This window comes from Netta rufina (genome assembly GCF_964035555.1).
Source record: "Netta rufina genome assembly, chromosome: 1".
NCBI lineage: Eukaryota > Metazoa > Chordata > Aves > Anseriformes > Anatidae > Netta > Netta rufina.
In genome coordinates this window covers 130,781,137-130,797,819 of record NC_140123.1, presented here as the reverse complement: position 1 = coordinate 130,797,819, position 16,683 = coordinate 130,781,137, and the positions used below count along the sequence as shown (strand labels likewise).

The 16,683-nt window shown below is 40.3% G+C and overlaps 1 protein-coding gene across 1 annotated transcript in view; it reads right to left on the bottom strand.

Moving 5' to 3' along the window:
• Positions 1-3,775: 3,775 nt before the first annotated feature.
• Positions 3,776-16,683, bottom strand: part of ST8SIA1 (ST8 alpha-N-acetyl-neuraminide alpha-2,8-sialyltransferase 1) — a gene marked incomplete at both ends in the record, with an annotated part of 138,587 nt that continues 125,679 nt past the window's right edge. Inside the window, one exon of the mRNA XM_084297325.1 lies at positions 3,776-4,262. Within this exon, the coding sequence (XP_084153451.1) occupies positions 3,776-4,262 (487 nt within the window). The remainder of the gene's footprint in view (positions 4,263-16,683) is intronic.

The window sequence follows — 16,683 nt, the reverse complement described above, 5'->3', positions numbered from 1 at the left end:
GAAACTCAGCAGCTAGCAGCAGAAATAAAGGCGATAGAGTGGGGAATTTCACCAATAAAATTAAGATTTCAATTCACTTAAAGGAAAATTCACTTGAAGGCAAGGCTGGATGGGGCCTTGGCCAACCTGATCTAGTGGGTGGAATCCCTCCCTGTCTATGGCAGGGGCAATGGAGTTAGATGATCTTTAAGGTCCCTTCCTACCCAAGCCATTCTATGATTCTATGAAAATATAGCAACACAAGACTTAAGGGCACTATTATCAGTGGGCTGAAATCAACCAATAGGAAAATTCCAGAATTATGTAATTACTCTGTCCAAAGTTTGCTATAATTGTGAGATGCTGATTTCTCTTGGTTAATGCCTATATTAGCCTCCTGGGTATGACTGCACCTGTGCTTGAACAGTAGTCTTATTCTGTGGTGTAGCCTTCCTCCCAAAATGGGATACTTTTTCTATCCCTTACATGTAATTCTACATTTCATATCCTATACACATGACCCACTTCCCCTAGATCTAAACCAGGTAAGTCTCACCCTAAGCAACAGAAAGTGCATTAACTCCGAGATTTTTGTCAGGCAGCTGCCACTTTCACATTCCCAGATGCTTTTTCATTTTCTCTGTGACTGCTCTTGCCACAAAATACTTACAGTACCCTCCTGTATCCCATTTTTACTTGTAGGTTAAAAGTCTACTTGCTGGCCAGTGTCTGCATGGATTGACAAATCAACCAAGCAGGTATTTTTTGAGTTCACACTGTATACTTGCTCTCAAAAGGGACATTTATTTTTGATTCTCTTCTTTCCTAAGTTGACAGTCTTCTGAAATTTACAGAAAATTATTTATCCTTGAAGCCTTTACTTCCCTGATAAATAAGGTTGTCATTTGAAGATGCAGTTATATTCACTATAGGTAAATGCAAATACAGAGAGAATTATTGATTTCTTCAACACCAGCCACACTTATCACACACCGTTTGGGTCTCTTCTGTCCCCATGATTTTTTTAAACCTATCATCTTGCAAACCTCAGTATTGCAGACATCAAAAGAGACTCACAAAGACCACAGGCTACAGGTTCAGTCTGCTTCAGTCTTACAGAGACAGGGAATGAAACAGCCCCAGATACCCAAGGCACTGGTTGCACATAAACAAGACATGTTATGAAATACTGCACTGAGTATGAAGTCATTCCTGTGAAAACCCTCACTTTCTCTTCTTCTACTACTCAGATTATTTTCCCAGAACAAGGGAAAAAAGATTTCCAAAGTGAAAAAAGATTTCCAAAGTGCTGGATAACCATCAGAGTGGTTCAAAACTGAATTCCCAAGCACTGGTACAAATGCCAAATGGTGACCAGCAGAGAGGCAGTTCTCACTACTCTCCTCATTCCCCTGCAAACCCAAGGAAACATTGTCATCCTTCTTAAGTGCCATCTTAAAACACCACGTTTTGACAGTTGTTTTCACAGATAACATCTTTAAAGCACCAGGAAGTGCAAAGCTTGATACATCTAATAAAAACCATATAGGCACCTGTTCTTCAAGAAAGGCAGCTCAGTAAAAATTTGCCAGTAAAGAAAATATTTTGCTTTCAAATCCTTCCTTGCTGAGTATCCACATTATAGACAAGACAAACATAACCCAAGTGAATGAATTATAAAATGATGTGCTATTGGTCTGTTAATTGTACTTTTAAACAAGCATAAGCAAAAGTGGACTGTAATAAAATGGGTTATAGAAGCACATTCAGATTTTATCAGAACAATCTCTAAAGCAGCATTTAATCCAAATCTCCACTTCACAGTTTAGAACTGCACTGTAATCCTGAGGAACAATGCCCATTTTATGCTTGGAATATTCACATTTAGAAAGATTTTATTCTGAAACACATTTAAAAAGCAAAACAGTAATTTTTTTGTTTGTTTCAGTGTCCTACATAAATAGTCAAATTATTCATATTTAAAGAAGAGCCAAGTTTTTTTCTTTTTTTTTTCTTTTTTTGTTTTGTTTTTTAATTATATCTATATAACTTGCAGCTGGTAGTCTACAAAGAGAGAGGTTGTTAACATATGATAGGACACATCCCCCAGAACACTAGCATTTTGGAGCTAAAACAGGTAGCAGAGGAAATTGTTGTGGAAACCTGATGACAGTTTTGTTGTTTCAACACTTTGACTAGAATTTCAGCTACTAATGATAGAAGTACAAGAAAGGGAACATTAGTTTGGATTTTAAAGTTAATGGTGATAACATCTTGCAGCTGAAATCGCACTGTGGACTGAGCTGGTTTTCTCTTCTTGTCCTACAGTGCTAAACCAAAGCAAACAAGCCAAAAGATTTCTCATTTATATGGCAATAGGATCATCTGCTGTCCAAGTAATACCCAAAAATAAAACAGTCCTTTAGGCACTGCACTGACCGGAGCAGCCGGAGTGGAATGTGCACACTTATGTAACTCACTGATTGCAAGGAGAAAGGCAGCATTACGTAAGTGCCTGCCTTTTCCTTGCTTTTTGTTTGTTTGTTTGTTTGTTTTTGTTTTTGTTTGTTTGTTTGTTTGTTTGTTTCTTGCTGGCTATGTATTTTTTTAGTGCTCCCAAAGGCTGTTTTATTTTTCAGACTCTCTTTAACAAGAGACAATCTTGCAAGAAAAGTACAAGTCTTTAAGGCTAATGTTACAATCCAAACAGAAGAGCTAGTTGCACAAAGAGAAAGGATTTTCAAAGTTTCAGCTCATTTTAAATGACACATTCATTTCTGCAGTTTTTCTGCTTCAAGCACATGGAGAACCTCATTCTGCATTCCACTAAAGACCTCAAATCCCCTTGATAGTCAGTGAACATCTGGAGTCCAAATGAACACAGAATTAATCCCAAAGGCTGGACAGCAAAACAGGCCAGGAACAATCCCTGCTACAAAAGTCACTGTGGAAATCTTGCAGCAGGTCAACTGAAATCTTGTTGCACTTCACTTCTGCTTTTGTAACACAAGTTTTATTTTCAAACCAATTTCCCTTAGCCAGCTCTTGCCCATAGCATAGCATTAGCATAGTTGAAAGTGCAATGACCTAAACTATCCTGATAAAGCCTACAACAGGGAGATACATCCATTCTCAGTAGCAGGGCATTCCCAGGACATTCTTCTACCAGATTCTTGACACCCTTCACTCTCCCAAGTTTTTGGAGCAGTTGATGGTACTCAGCTCCTCTGGCTTTCACACCTTTCCCCTTTCTTCCATTGGAAAACAGAAAAATGGAAAAAGAAAGAAACAAAGAATTTTGACAACACACACACTTTCCTCTATAGCCACCCCTGCCCCCCACCCCACTCCACACACACAGAGGAAAATAAAGAGAAAAAAGGGAGGTTGTATGAGGAGCCAATCTGGAATGAAATGGATTTTTGTACAGACAGTCATATTTGGCACTGTCAGCAAAAGCTTGTGGGTGGCCCTGTTTCTCTCTGAGCCTTAATGCCCTTTTTGCACTGGTCATTTAAAAATATCACCCAGAAAGTTCAGCTGTGTCGCTCATGACATTATTTTCACAATACTGCTGAATGGACTTGATGGAGAGATTTGTTTCCCCCCACCCCAGTTCCATAAAACACTATACATTAAGGACGTACTCCATTTGGCCTTCAAGTAGCATTTGTACGGTCCATGCAGATCCGTGATTATTTTCCCTTTAAAAAGAATCAACAGAAAAACAGAACTCTCTGTTGGAGAGCATGGAAATTAAAAACTATTGGATCTTCCAAACTGACTGCTACAATCCTTAGGCAGAAGACGTGACTAAAGGGTCCTCACATTGTTCTAGCTGCATTCTCAGTACACCACTTTTATGAAGGAACCAGAGCTGTAGAAATTCCTCCGGCATGGCATGAAATCCAGAATCAGGCAAGACATTGTCATAGTAATGATGGCTAATAAACTTCCCGTGCAGGTCCACTGAGAATGGCCAGAAGCCATAAATTGTTACTTCTTCACACAGACCAAGGGCAGCACTGACTAGGAAAAGTCCTGTGGAAAGACGTTTGGCATGGATACCTTTGCTCTTCCAGAACTTGCCAATGTCACGCAGGAAATTGGGGTTGGCAAAAAGCACTGCCTGCTTGGCACCGAAGTCCTCCAGGGTGTAGTAGACACGTAGGGAGGGTCCTGTCCCTGTCTTCATCGAGAAGGCTGGCATGTAGATGTAGCTGTGATTATACACCTTCACGCTGTCCACAAATGCTTTTCGAGACCAAAGCAGATTCTGGAACCTGTAAAACAAGAGAGAAAAGCATGTTGATAACACAAAACATTTTCTGCTTGTTTCAAAATCCAGCTATGAGCTGCTCTTCATACACAGATTTTTAGCTCATTGCACATCTTTCCTGAACCCAGGGAAAGTCCTGACAAAATTCAGTAATTTGTTTAGTCCAAAACCAGTATTTTATCAAGAATATAATCTTTCCTTGCCATATACTTCTGGACATGCCAAGATGCACAAGACATCTGGCAGGAAACTGTAGGCTGTGCACACACACCAAGGCCTTCACTGATGTTTGACATTAAATAAACCACCTTCAGTAAAATCTTAAAGTACCCTGAATAAGCACCATTGGAAGTAACTGACAGAATTGTCACCAGAGTGACAGATAAAATACAATACCTAAAGCACAAACTTGTTAAGTAACCAGAGCATTTGCTGTTCTGAGGTGTGGGCTACACTGGAGAATACCTCTGCATGGGAAATTCGCTATGATTCACCCCTGATTACCTATTTCCTCTCCAGAATCCACGTACTCTTCAAAGCACCAGTAGGTCATGATACACGGGCTTGAATAGGATGCCAGATGACCACAACAAGCACCAGATAAAATTACAGCTGAATGCAATTGCCAACTAAAAATACAGCTTCCACAGCATAGAAATGTCTCATGAACACGTCAAGTTCTTAGAAGTCTTTGCTCTGGCAGCAAACTCAAAATACTCATAGGAAGTGAAAAAGGTTTTGTTGACATTTTCAAAGCACAATATTTGGTCTCCGGATTTGCCCCAAGTTCCTTCAGGTAGAATTAAAGTAGAGATGTTCTGAAGCAAACCCTCTGAGATCTGCATGGATCTTCATTACTAAGTGTTCTTCTCTATAGACCAGCTCCTACTGCACGGAGCAGATAACTTAACAAAACCCCTTCAAAGAAATTGATTCAACCTGAACATACTAAGCAAATAATACTAATAAATATTAGTTATTACTAATAAATATTAATAATAACAATAATAAAAATAATAATTTCATAACATTGAATTTGGCATTCTTTTCTGTAGAAAGAGATAAGATAAGTAGAAGGCCAGCCAAGACCAAAGTGCCCTAGCAAAAATTCATTATCTGGCTCTGCCTTCTTGTATGGGCCCTCTCAGACCTTTAAGTAAGCATTCCCCCAAACAGCTTTACCATTCTCTGTTCCCAGAACACCCTGTCAGATCATCAGGTCTAGGAGTTGGGCCAATCCTAGCAAAGCTGTTCCATTTTCATCAGGACACACAGTCACCGAAGGGGAAAATAATCTCTAGCTTAATATTTTCAATATTCATTTATACACTCAGACCCTGTCCTTATAACTCTCTAGTTGTTTATAAAAGGTAGAATAGGGTCTGTAGCAGGTTTTAGGAGTATCACTCTCCATGATGCAGGGAGCCCACTGGGTGGTGGGAGATGCAGGTTCAAACTTCCTTTCACAACACAGGGAACCTGAGCACACAACTCCCACTGTCTTGGAGCAATGGGGTCCTTTCTCCTTGGTGCAGGGGAAAAGAGACAACCCCTCCGCCAGTCCTGGAAGTCGGGTTTAATCATGTCCTTTTCCACTTACAGCTGGTTAACAATTGTCACTTCAGATGGCAAATAGATATGGTTATTCTACAGCTGCATTATTCAGCAAATTTACTATTCACAGAAAAGCACTGTTCAGCTCAAAGATGAATACATTTAAAATGCTCAGATACAGTCATAGAAAGACAGGGCTGTCTCTGAATATTCATTTGCCGTCATTGCCACAACACATTTACATTTATTCTACATGAATTTCCCAATATGCCTTAGAAGAAACAAGAAGTGAATGGCACTGCTATGATAATGGTGCATAGGGGGGAACTTCACGCAGGAGGGATGGCATTTGTCGCAAAATTGCAGGCTGTCCTTCAGGAACACTGCTTCCTGGAAAACCGTGCCTTTTGCAAGTGATCTAGATTGCCCCGTTGCCAGGCGTCATGCCCAGTTCAACAGATGGACATTATATGGGTGGCCAGGAGCCCATGCAGAAGCATAAAACATGCTGATTATGGCTTGTCTGATAGCCTAAAACAGCCAAAAAGCTGCTGCCCATCTTGCACTCCTCATGAGGGGAGGTATCAGAAGCAAGTGATATTTTCTGTTCCCTGTTTGTAAAAATAGGAGCTCTGTCCAGCTTTCTGACTTTTCACAGGCTGCTTAGAGACTGAGAAATCTAGGAACAAATGCTACACATTGAGAAGTTTTTAAGATACTGTACTTGAAGCTCAAGCATATTTTCCTTTAATAACCAATGCAGACAGGGAGTCCTGCAGGCAATCCCATTCCAGCAGTGGCTTTTGGGGCACAATACCACATCCTTCTCAGCAGACAGTGAGGACAGAGAAACCAGGAGGGCTTTTCCTCTACATCTGATCAGCTCTGAGGCGTATGCGTGAATGTGATGATATGGTTTCTTCCTGCTTGACCTGGCATGAATGCTGCCATCCTGGTACAGTCCTTGCATCCAGATGGGCACACAGACACCCTCCCTTGTGCCAATACTTTTGCCTGGCCTTCTTTGGGTAAGGAGCCACCGGTTCCTAGTTAAGTGTTTCATAGAATCACAGGTGGGTTGAGGTTGGAAAGGGCCTGTGGAGGCCATCTGGTCCAACCCCTGCTCAAGCTAGGCCACCCAAAGCAGGCTGCCCAGGACCACGTCCAGGTGGCTTTTGAAGATCTCCAGGAAGGAAGGCTCCACAGCCTCTCTGGGCAGCCTGTGCCTGTGCTCCCTCACCCAGACAGCACAGTAGGGCTGCCTGGTGTTTAGGTGGAACCTCCTGTGTTCCAGTTTGTGCCCATCGCCTCTTGTCCTGGCGGTGGGTTCCATCTTCACTGCATCCTCCCTTCAGGTATTTACGCACATTGATAAGAACCCTCTGAGCCTCCTCTTCTCCAGATTGAATAGTCCCAGCTCTCTCAGCCTCTTCTCATAGGAGAGGTCCTCCAGTCTCTTCATTGCCTTGGTGCTTCTCTGTTCAACTTCCAGTCCATATCTGCTTACCTCTATCTTACATGTTTTGAACATTCAGTATTCTCAGTGGCAGCTGTGCAGTTCCTCTGCATTCATGGGTCTTCAGAATAAACCTGTCAAATGATCCAGCTCCTTGTGCAAGAGTGCATCTCAGACGACAACTTGGCTGTGACCAAGAAGCAGTGAAACTGCTTTCAAAGTCATCCTCTGACCTTCTGCAGTCAAGCTCCTACAAACTCATGGCAGGTTGCCAGCATTTAGATAAAACTGGAGCTGGAATCTCCTGAGCCCTGAGCAGCACCTGAAGAAGACAAGAGCTGTTCGGAAATTTGCAGTAATGTGTCCCGGCAGCTTGACGGCAGCCCAGAGAGGCGACAATGACTGTGAACAGTGGTGAAAGCAGATCACAGCTTGCTCAGCCTGGGCGCTTCCCTTCCACTACACGCAGTAATGGCCAGCAAGCACATGAAAGCCTCAGTAACACATTTTCGCTGTCAGGTCCATATGACAGATCAACTTAAAAAGCACAACTTGCAACAGGCACATGTAGGCACAGCTGCATAGATATAAGAAAAACAAATTCCTTTATACGAGCTGTAAGGTTCCCTCAGATGTGGTTAGCTTTTTCAGAGAGAACAATGCATCCAAGAGAAAACTGCCAGAGACAGTGCATTGTTAAGACAGTACAATCAAAGACTTAAGAGCATTAACTGTTTTGTTTTGTTTTGTTCTTAGTCTGTTTTTAATGTTCTTATTGATGTCCTCTAGAAGATATTTGGGACATGACTGCTCTCTGGTACTAAGACATGACTTCCATAACCACAAAGAACTTGCTGCAGTGATATTGAGCTAACCTACTTGCAGCTAATAACGGCAGCATTTTCTCGCATCTCAGTTTCTTTTTCATCTCCCCTGAGAGCCGCTGTCTCATGCCTATGATGATATCTCAGTCACTTACTGTGTTGGCATCTGCAAAGTCACAAGTTCAGCATTCTGGATTAATTGCAAGTTGACTTACAAAAAAAAAAAAAAAAAAAGAGCTATGAAGGGAGCAGCAGCTCAAACACCAAAGAAATAGTGTATTATTTTAGAATTAAGATAAATAGAACTCAGGGGAATTGAGCATAAGGCCCATAAAGACTTGTGTATTTATCCCTATGTCAAGGGATAACCTTACAGATATTATTTAGATAATTTGATGTCAGCATTAGCCAGGAATGATTAAGCAATTTGCTGCAGCTGTTGGAATATGCTTACAGCTGGTGTCACGAGTCAGCTTGCAAGCACACATCTGAACCCATACTGCTGTGACACGAGAGTTTACTGCACTCAGTTCTGAGTGCTTTTGTGCTTTCAAATAATGGTGCCCCTTTTAATGCCCTACACATTCATTCATATCATGCACTTCTTGATTATTCACCCCTTCAGGGCTCTTGTAGCCAATGTTACTGAACCATGGATTGTGCCTGAATTAACAGCACACTGGTTTCCATGCACCCATTCTCCGCATAGGCACTTTTGGCATGCATTACATGCAAGGTAAACTATTTTACTTGTCCACACAGAAAGACAGAAAAAAACACTTTAAGTACCATTAACTCACCCTATTTCTCATTTTATCCCAAATTCCCCAACTACACAAACCCTTGTTTACTTAGCCTAGGGAAAGCTACCTTACTTAAGATTCAGTATAATCCCATTAAAGTCAGTGGCAAAACCAGCTCCAATCTCAGTGGTAGTACGCTCAGAGCTTCAAATAAAACAACAACAAAATCAGGCATGCAATGCACTTGAGAGTGGTTAGGAATTGTATGAAGTAACAAGATCAATCATAAAGACTGATCATTAAATCAATAAAATCAGAGATGCCAAATATTCTTCATCAATACAGGAGCTTTTATTCTGGTGGTAGATCCCTATACTTTGCCTAATTTCATTTCAAATGGCCTCTGCACAAGGAGCTCTCCCCTGTTCTCACTGTGGGTCCCTCCACAAGCAGCATGGTCACCCAGCTGAGAACTGACCACACTGCTGGGGTGATGCTATTCCCATCTTTTCCTTTCCCTTTGCTCTCCTCCCTCCCACACCTGATTGCCCTTTACAGACCCAAAGGCAGAAAATCTTCCACTCAGACTCTCAGTGAAGATGCTCCTTCCTCCCAGAACTCATGTTACTTCAGCCTTTATACACAGCTTGCCAAGACTCCATGCTGCCTCCTCTTTCATATGGACAGAGGCTTCCAACATTGACAAACCTGTGCTATGTTCTCATCTCCGCTCCCAAAGATTAAAGTCAAACAAATTAGCTTGATTCTCCTTCTGCAGACCTTTTCAATGGCTTTTTTCCAGGTCGGGGATTACGTTCACTCCCACCATCAGCTCCAAAATCCCCAAAGCAAGGAGACACGCTCTTTCAACAGTGATTGCAGAATATATTTTTCTCAGACAGGCTGTTTTTTAACGACGTGCTGTCCTTACCAGATGACCTTCAGAATAATCTGATGCACACCAAGTCCAGTTAGACATTGCAGATGTAGACTCTAATCCCTTTGAAGATGCAAGCTCATAGGACTGGATTCTGTATTAATTAAAGTTGTGGTATTTTTTTCCTAAACCTCCACCAATTACTGCTTTTACACAGTCATGCTGAGAATACTATATATAGTGCCAAGGGAAAGCTGACTCTATTTTTCAATGAACATGGAGCTATCCTATACACCAAAGCAATGAAACATTAAAATCAGTGTTCACTGGTATTTTGGGACTGTGTGTGATCCTCATTCTGCCAACTCAAATTAGAATGTGCTTTTAATAGCTACTCTTTCCAAAACCAGTAGAACTAAACATCAATCCATTCTGTTGCCTGACAGTTTGAATCTTAGCTTTCAAAAGATGAGCTGTTCATCTTAGTTTGACTCTTTGAAGATTGCGGCTGCTATAATCACACAGAAGTGGAAGTAATATAAAAGGATAGGCAGAACAGCATGACTGTAAACTACTTGCATTGTAGAAATGAAATTGCTCCCTAGTATTTCTAAATCTTCTGAATATTTCACAGCACTTACAACTGAAATTCTGGAGAATGAGAAAACCAATGAAATGAGAACCAAAGAAATCAACCAGAAAAAAAGTTATAGAACTAAGCCTGATATTTTAGCATTCAGTTTTACTGGATTGCATGCCAGAGTGAGCCACTGAGAAGAAACGTAATCAGATCACACATTTTCTCAGGTTTTAAAGGAAAACAGAACTCTAACAGAACATGAATCCTATAGCAACGCCATTTCTGCTATCCTTCCCTTAAGTTCTAGAATAATAAATTTGGCCTGATCACTTTTGTTTCCTCTTTATATAGCTCCAGACATCTTAGGATTACAACATAAGAATATTGAAAATACAGTCTTCGGAAAATTTACTCTTTATTAACATGCAGTCTCTCAAACAGTCCACTCTGTCTATGGACAGCAACCAAACAGGAAAAGAACAGTGCAGTATCCCCTGTACTTTTAGGTCTCTAACCCCAGTGCTGTCCAGACTTGAGTCTCAAGAGATCACTGCCTGCTATAGCATTGCAGCAAATACAAAGTTAGTAACATTAAGCTTTCCTGTCTGTTCATTCTGGCCTTAAATGCTTTATAACCCAAATATAAAACATATATTTTTACGTCTATGTTTACAGTGATGTAAGACTAATTCATAAGTGAGGACACTTTCTGGCAGGTATACTTGATTGTTTACTAAGCCTTCAACATCATGACCTCCTTAGCATATTAATAATTTTTGTATGTCAGTGAAGCTGACATTCAGCTATATCTTCTCTTCAACCCCTTATAGCTCTTTCCAAAGAAATTTGAATATAGAAAACCAACAATATTTGAATTAAAATGTTTCTTCTTAAAATGCCCTGTGCAACAAAAAGTGCAGATTGAAGAGAAATTATTTTAAGAAGTAAATGCTTTGATAGGCATTAGGACACAATTGTAGCTAGGATAGTTGGGGTTTTTGTTTGTTTGTGTGTGGGGTTTGTTTTGTTTTGTTTTTACGAATATGATCACCTAAGAAATGTTTTGTAAACTACAGTATATGGATCACTGGTGGTCCCTGAGGTCATGTCACATTGCCTGCAGCTGGAGTGAAGATCTGTATTAAAGAATGTTGTCAACTAAAAGTCTGATAATTAGTTGCTCATAGGTCACGAGAATTTGGGATGAATCTACAATATTTTAAACAGGGTAAAATAAATTTACAAAACTATAAAACCTGCAAAAATAGTTCCTTTACTAGCTGCTTCCCCTAAGCAACTTCACCTGTTCTGGCATCCCTGGGACAATAAGCATTGCTACTGAGCAGAGAACTAGCAGTCACCTGAATACAAGCAGTAGAGGTGAGAAATTGCTCTGGAGCAGTTAGGTTAGTGGAGGCCAGACACAAAGCAAAAAAGATGGAAAAAGAGTGAAACACACATTGACAATCCAATGGACAACAAAACCCCTTCCAGATCTTGGCACAAGAGTCCATGCCATCATTGAAATCTCTAGAAATGAGCCAGGAGAATTCAAGCCAGTCCAAGGACTGCAGGTGCCACTAGACTTTGAAGGCACCAGCTTCAGTGAGTGAGCTTTAAAAATGTCCCTTCTGAAGAAAAAAAATACTTCACTTTCATTTAATGTCAATTTACAGCAATATTTCTCCACAATTCCGGTGCTGTTCAATTCTGCCTAGAAACATTGGCAGATGTTTCTCAAGGCTTTCAACAGATGTTTGAAATGTGTTGATTTGCTGCACACTAGATCTTTGAAAGCACCTCTCCTTTACTCTGCAACTCATACATGAACACCTGGGAAAGACTAAGAATATGACAAGTAAATTTGAACTCTGTCCACATCCAAGCATTTTCAGCTCCGAAGATTTTCTGATACAGGTGTAGTTTATCTGTGTAGTAAGCCCAGTGAATCTTAATTCCAAGTACTTGCCTAATATTTTCTTCTCTTCATCCTTGTAACCAATTATTTTACCAGTACATTCTTTCTTACAACATGATTGCCTTGATTCCTTTGTCAAAAGCCTTTTGAAAATCCAAATAGACTTTTCTACTGGCTATAGACAATCCTTATCCACATACTTGGTGATCTATTCAAGAACTCTAAAAGTTTTACATGCTAAAATTTCCCTTGGAGTCAACAATGCTGACTCTCCACAAGAGCATGTATATTTATCCATATGTTCACTAATAATATCTTAAAATACAGTCTGTACCAATTGGGTTGGTACAAATATCGGGCTTACAGACCTATTTGAACTATTTTTAAACATCAGTGTTCCTTTGATACCTACTTATCTTCAAGTACCAAGGCAGTTTTAAGTGAGGAAACACACACTACTGTTCCTTCAATACTCATGGGTGAGTCCAGTCCTGCTGTTTACTTTCACGTAATTAGAAGCATAGAAGCATTGAATCACAGAATTATTAAGGTTAGAAAAGACTTCCAGGATCATCTGGTCCAACCATCCCCCCACCACCAATAGCACCCACTATACCATGTCCCTATGTGCCACGTCCAACCTTTCCTTGAATACCCCCAGGGACAGTGACTCCACCACCTCCCTGGCAACCTGTCCCAGTGCCTGACTGTTCTTTCTGAGAAGAAATGTCTCCTACACCTCCCCTGGTACAACTTGAGGCCATTCCCTCTAGTCCTATCACTAATTACCTGTGAGAAGAGGCCAACCCCCAGCTCCCTCTCAGGTAGTTGTAGAGAGCAATAAGGTCTCCCCTGAGCCTTCTCTTCTCCAGACTAAACAACCCCCGTTCCCTCAGCCGGTCCTCACAGGACTTGTGCTCCAGGCCCTTCACCAGCTTTGTAGCCCTTCTCTGGACATGTTCAAGGGCCTCAATGTCCTTGTACTGAGGGGCCCAAAGCTGAACACAGTACTCGAGATGCGGTCTCACCAAAGCAGAGCACAGCGGGACGATCAACTCCCTGGTTCTGCTGGCTACACTATTCCTGATACAAGCCAGAAAGCTGTTGGCCTTCTTGGCCACCTAGGCACAGTGCAATGCAAACTGCCTTTCTGCAATGGATGTGTCTTCTCTAAGCAGTTCTTCTTTACCTGATCATCAATTGACCATACACATATTATGGCAGGTGGGGATGGGGTTGTTGGGTTTTGTAGGTTTTTTTTTTTGCTTTTCTGGCTCATGCTGTTGCTGCAAGGAGGATTTTGCATTAGATTTTAACTCCTCTAGTCAGTTACTTTTGAAAAGTTTTTCTGCCTGCCACACACATACATATATGTATATTTAATATTTAATCAGCCATATTATAATAATTTCCATTTCCTTTGTTTGGAAACAACTTCAGCTTTTGGTAGGATGTTTCTGTGTTTCCAGTAATCTTCTTTTTTTCTTTTTTTCTTTTTTTTTTTTTCCCCACTTAGTGATGTCAACTTTATTTTACCTTTTCTTAAGGCTTGACAGATCCTAGCACTGTCCTTCCAGTATGGGATATGTTAAAGAGTCCACTATTTTGAGTAATCATCCAGATATATTTTCTAAAATGCATGGTGTTTAATGCCAAGAATGCTGCTTAAATTCCTTCTCAACATGATTAAACTGACAAGGTTTCTCCTTGTCTGGTAGTACAGCCTGTACTCAATTTAAATTGCAATAACTAGAACAGTCTCAAAAAGAAGCACAGTACACATAGCTGAAATATGCTAGAGCTTTTGCTAATCTCTTCAACTGTTCTGATATTTTTGAAAGTGCTAGAATTCCTTCATCTTCTTCTCCTCATTAACTTAATTCAAAGGATATACAGTGCAAAAGAAGTAAAAAATCAAATAATAAATTAAAAAATTAACTTTTTTTTTTCCTTTAAGGTAGCAGGAAATTAATTTTGTTTGCTAGGAGAAGAGTAATACTTTTGAAAGGCAGTTCTTGTCCTTGACTACTTTACAGCCTTCTCTGCATTTGTGGAGGAGAGTGTTTTGTTTTCAAATGTCAGAGAAGGATCAGTGGCATCCAGACTGCATTATATAGGAGCAGCTTTGTAAATGCAGTCCATGTTCTTCCTGTGTCACATATCTGTAAGTGTTACGTCTCTTATATTTCATAATACACTAATACAGATGTTGTCCTACCTTCTCATATTCTTAACTACCAGACAAGAAAACCTTGCATACCCTTTTCCTGATGGTTAGGACTACCTCCTACCAGATAAGAGACTGGAAAGGAAACCAAACTTGGACCTAACACAACTTCAGTGACTGGGGTGACTATTTTCCTCTCACTTAAAATACATCTGCCTTGGGCAGTTTTCTGAACCAAGCTCTATGTCATTCAGCTGAAACTGCTCAGCCTGATTTTGTAAATTGCTTGGGGACAACTTAAACTATACTATTGGGAAGTTTTAGTCAGTAAAAAATACATCCAGCTCTAGTTTCATTTCTTTGTTTGACTGAGGTCTTCGCACCAATTCCCTTCAAGGATGTATCAAAATATTACTACAACAGGAGCTAGATTGAAGTGACACTGTATGGGTTTTAGAGGAGATGGTAAGTACCTTCCCAACAAGTGCTGTATGTGAAACAACAATCGAGCTGTAAACTTCTTTTTTTGTACTCCATCGAGCTTACCTGCCTCCCTGAAACCTAAAGAACATCAGCTGTTACAGGCGTTCACGTTCAAATGATTAAGGAAAACAAGTTCAGCCTTATACAGAATTAAGGAGATTTCTTTCAGATTCAGGCAGCACAAAAAACAATCTCCTTTTCTTTAATGCTCAGAGCAATTAATATTGAATTACAATAGAAATTCTATCCAAGGACTTCTGACAATCACATTAATACTAAATGACTTCCACATGCTTTATGCGATTACAAAAAACACCAAAGATGTGAACATAGATTGAGCCATTATTTTAAATCATTAGTGAATAATCAAACAGGAACAAAAGCTATCCATTAGCGGTTTGTCTCCCTGAAGCATCAGTAACACATTACCTGAAAAACCCTTAGACTTGAACTGGGCAACCAGGCCAAAGGGTATATTGGAGTGAGGAGGAAGGAATGGCTAGGGATCCACAGCACAAAGCAGTGACATGAAAACAGGATGTCTTAAGGGCACCCATTTGATAAGGTCAAAGCACTTTTCAGATAAGGCCCTACTGTAGGTTTGAAGGCAGTTGTAAATGTCAGATCTGCCAGTGGCTCTGAAGAACCTGAGCTTAGTCATGAATCACATGGGACAAAAGAAAGTCATGTCCATAAACCCTACCTTGAGGAACGGTGCAGAAATGGTTACATTCCCCAACGGTTTTCATTTAGCCATCAGTTGCTCTGGCTGCTATACCTTCACATCCCTAGCAGCTCAGTAAGATATTCCTAAAGCAGCTAATCACACAGTAAAATTGATGGAATTTAGCCTCTTGTTTTACAGAAATATGCCAGAATACCTTGTACAGTGATGTGCAACACTTGGGAGCAACTGTTGAAGCTCTCTTTATCCAGATAACGATCTGAAGAACGAATATACTTTTCAACAAGCAACATATTTTTATCTGAATTTGCCTCAAGGCCAAATTTCCCTTCCCTGATTGCTGTTACTCTAATAAGCCACAGTGCACAGTGCTGTTTTGCCTTGCCAAACCAGAGTCAGGAAACTTACGTGCTCCAGCATTCTAGCACTTTGCTTCTAATACCAAGAAGTTCTTCTCAAATTGGTCCTGCTTGTTGGAAAAATCAGAACATTTCTTCCACCTCCCTCCAAACCTGCATTTCTTATTTTAAAAAGAACAACCTCAGGAATGTCACATTTTAAAATGTTTCTCTATTTTGAAAAATATCTCAAAATTAAGTACAAATATTAAGATGCTTTTTGATGCTTGACACAACTGCATTGATATCCATGGATTTACACTACTTTTTATCAAATGCTCACTTCATGATATCATACACCAGATATTTAAAATTTCAGAAACCACTAGTACACTGCAGTATTCAAGAAGCACACTGTGAACATACAACTAAAGACTATGATCTTACCTGGATGCACAAGAGTATAGAGACAACTCATTCAGCATAATCATTTGCATTTCCAAGCCATGCTTGTTTAATGTACCAGGAGAAAGGAGGGATGGCAGTAACAGTGCTGGAGTATACAGCGGCAAAAAATATGACAGCACACTGCATGAACACACAGGCTCTGACAGAAAAGTCTCATGTACTCTGTTTCAGCAGCTATACCCAGTTCCATTTTCTGCTCAATGTACCTAGGAGCATGGAGTCAAAAGCATAAACAATTTGCATGAGGGCATACTAATTTGCCTAATGAATTTCTGTCCAGAAAGCCAGTTGACAAAAATAGTTCACCCAATATATGCCAGCTATTTCTCTGA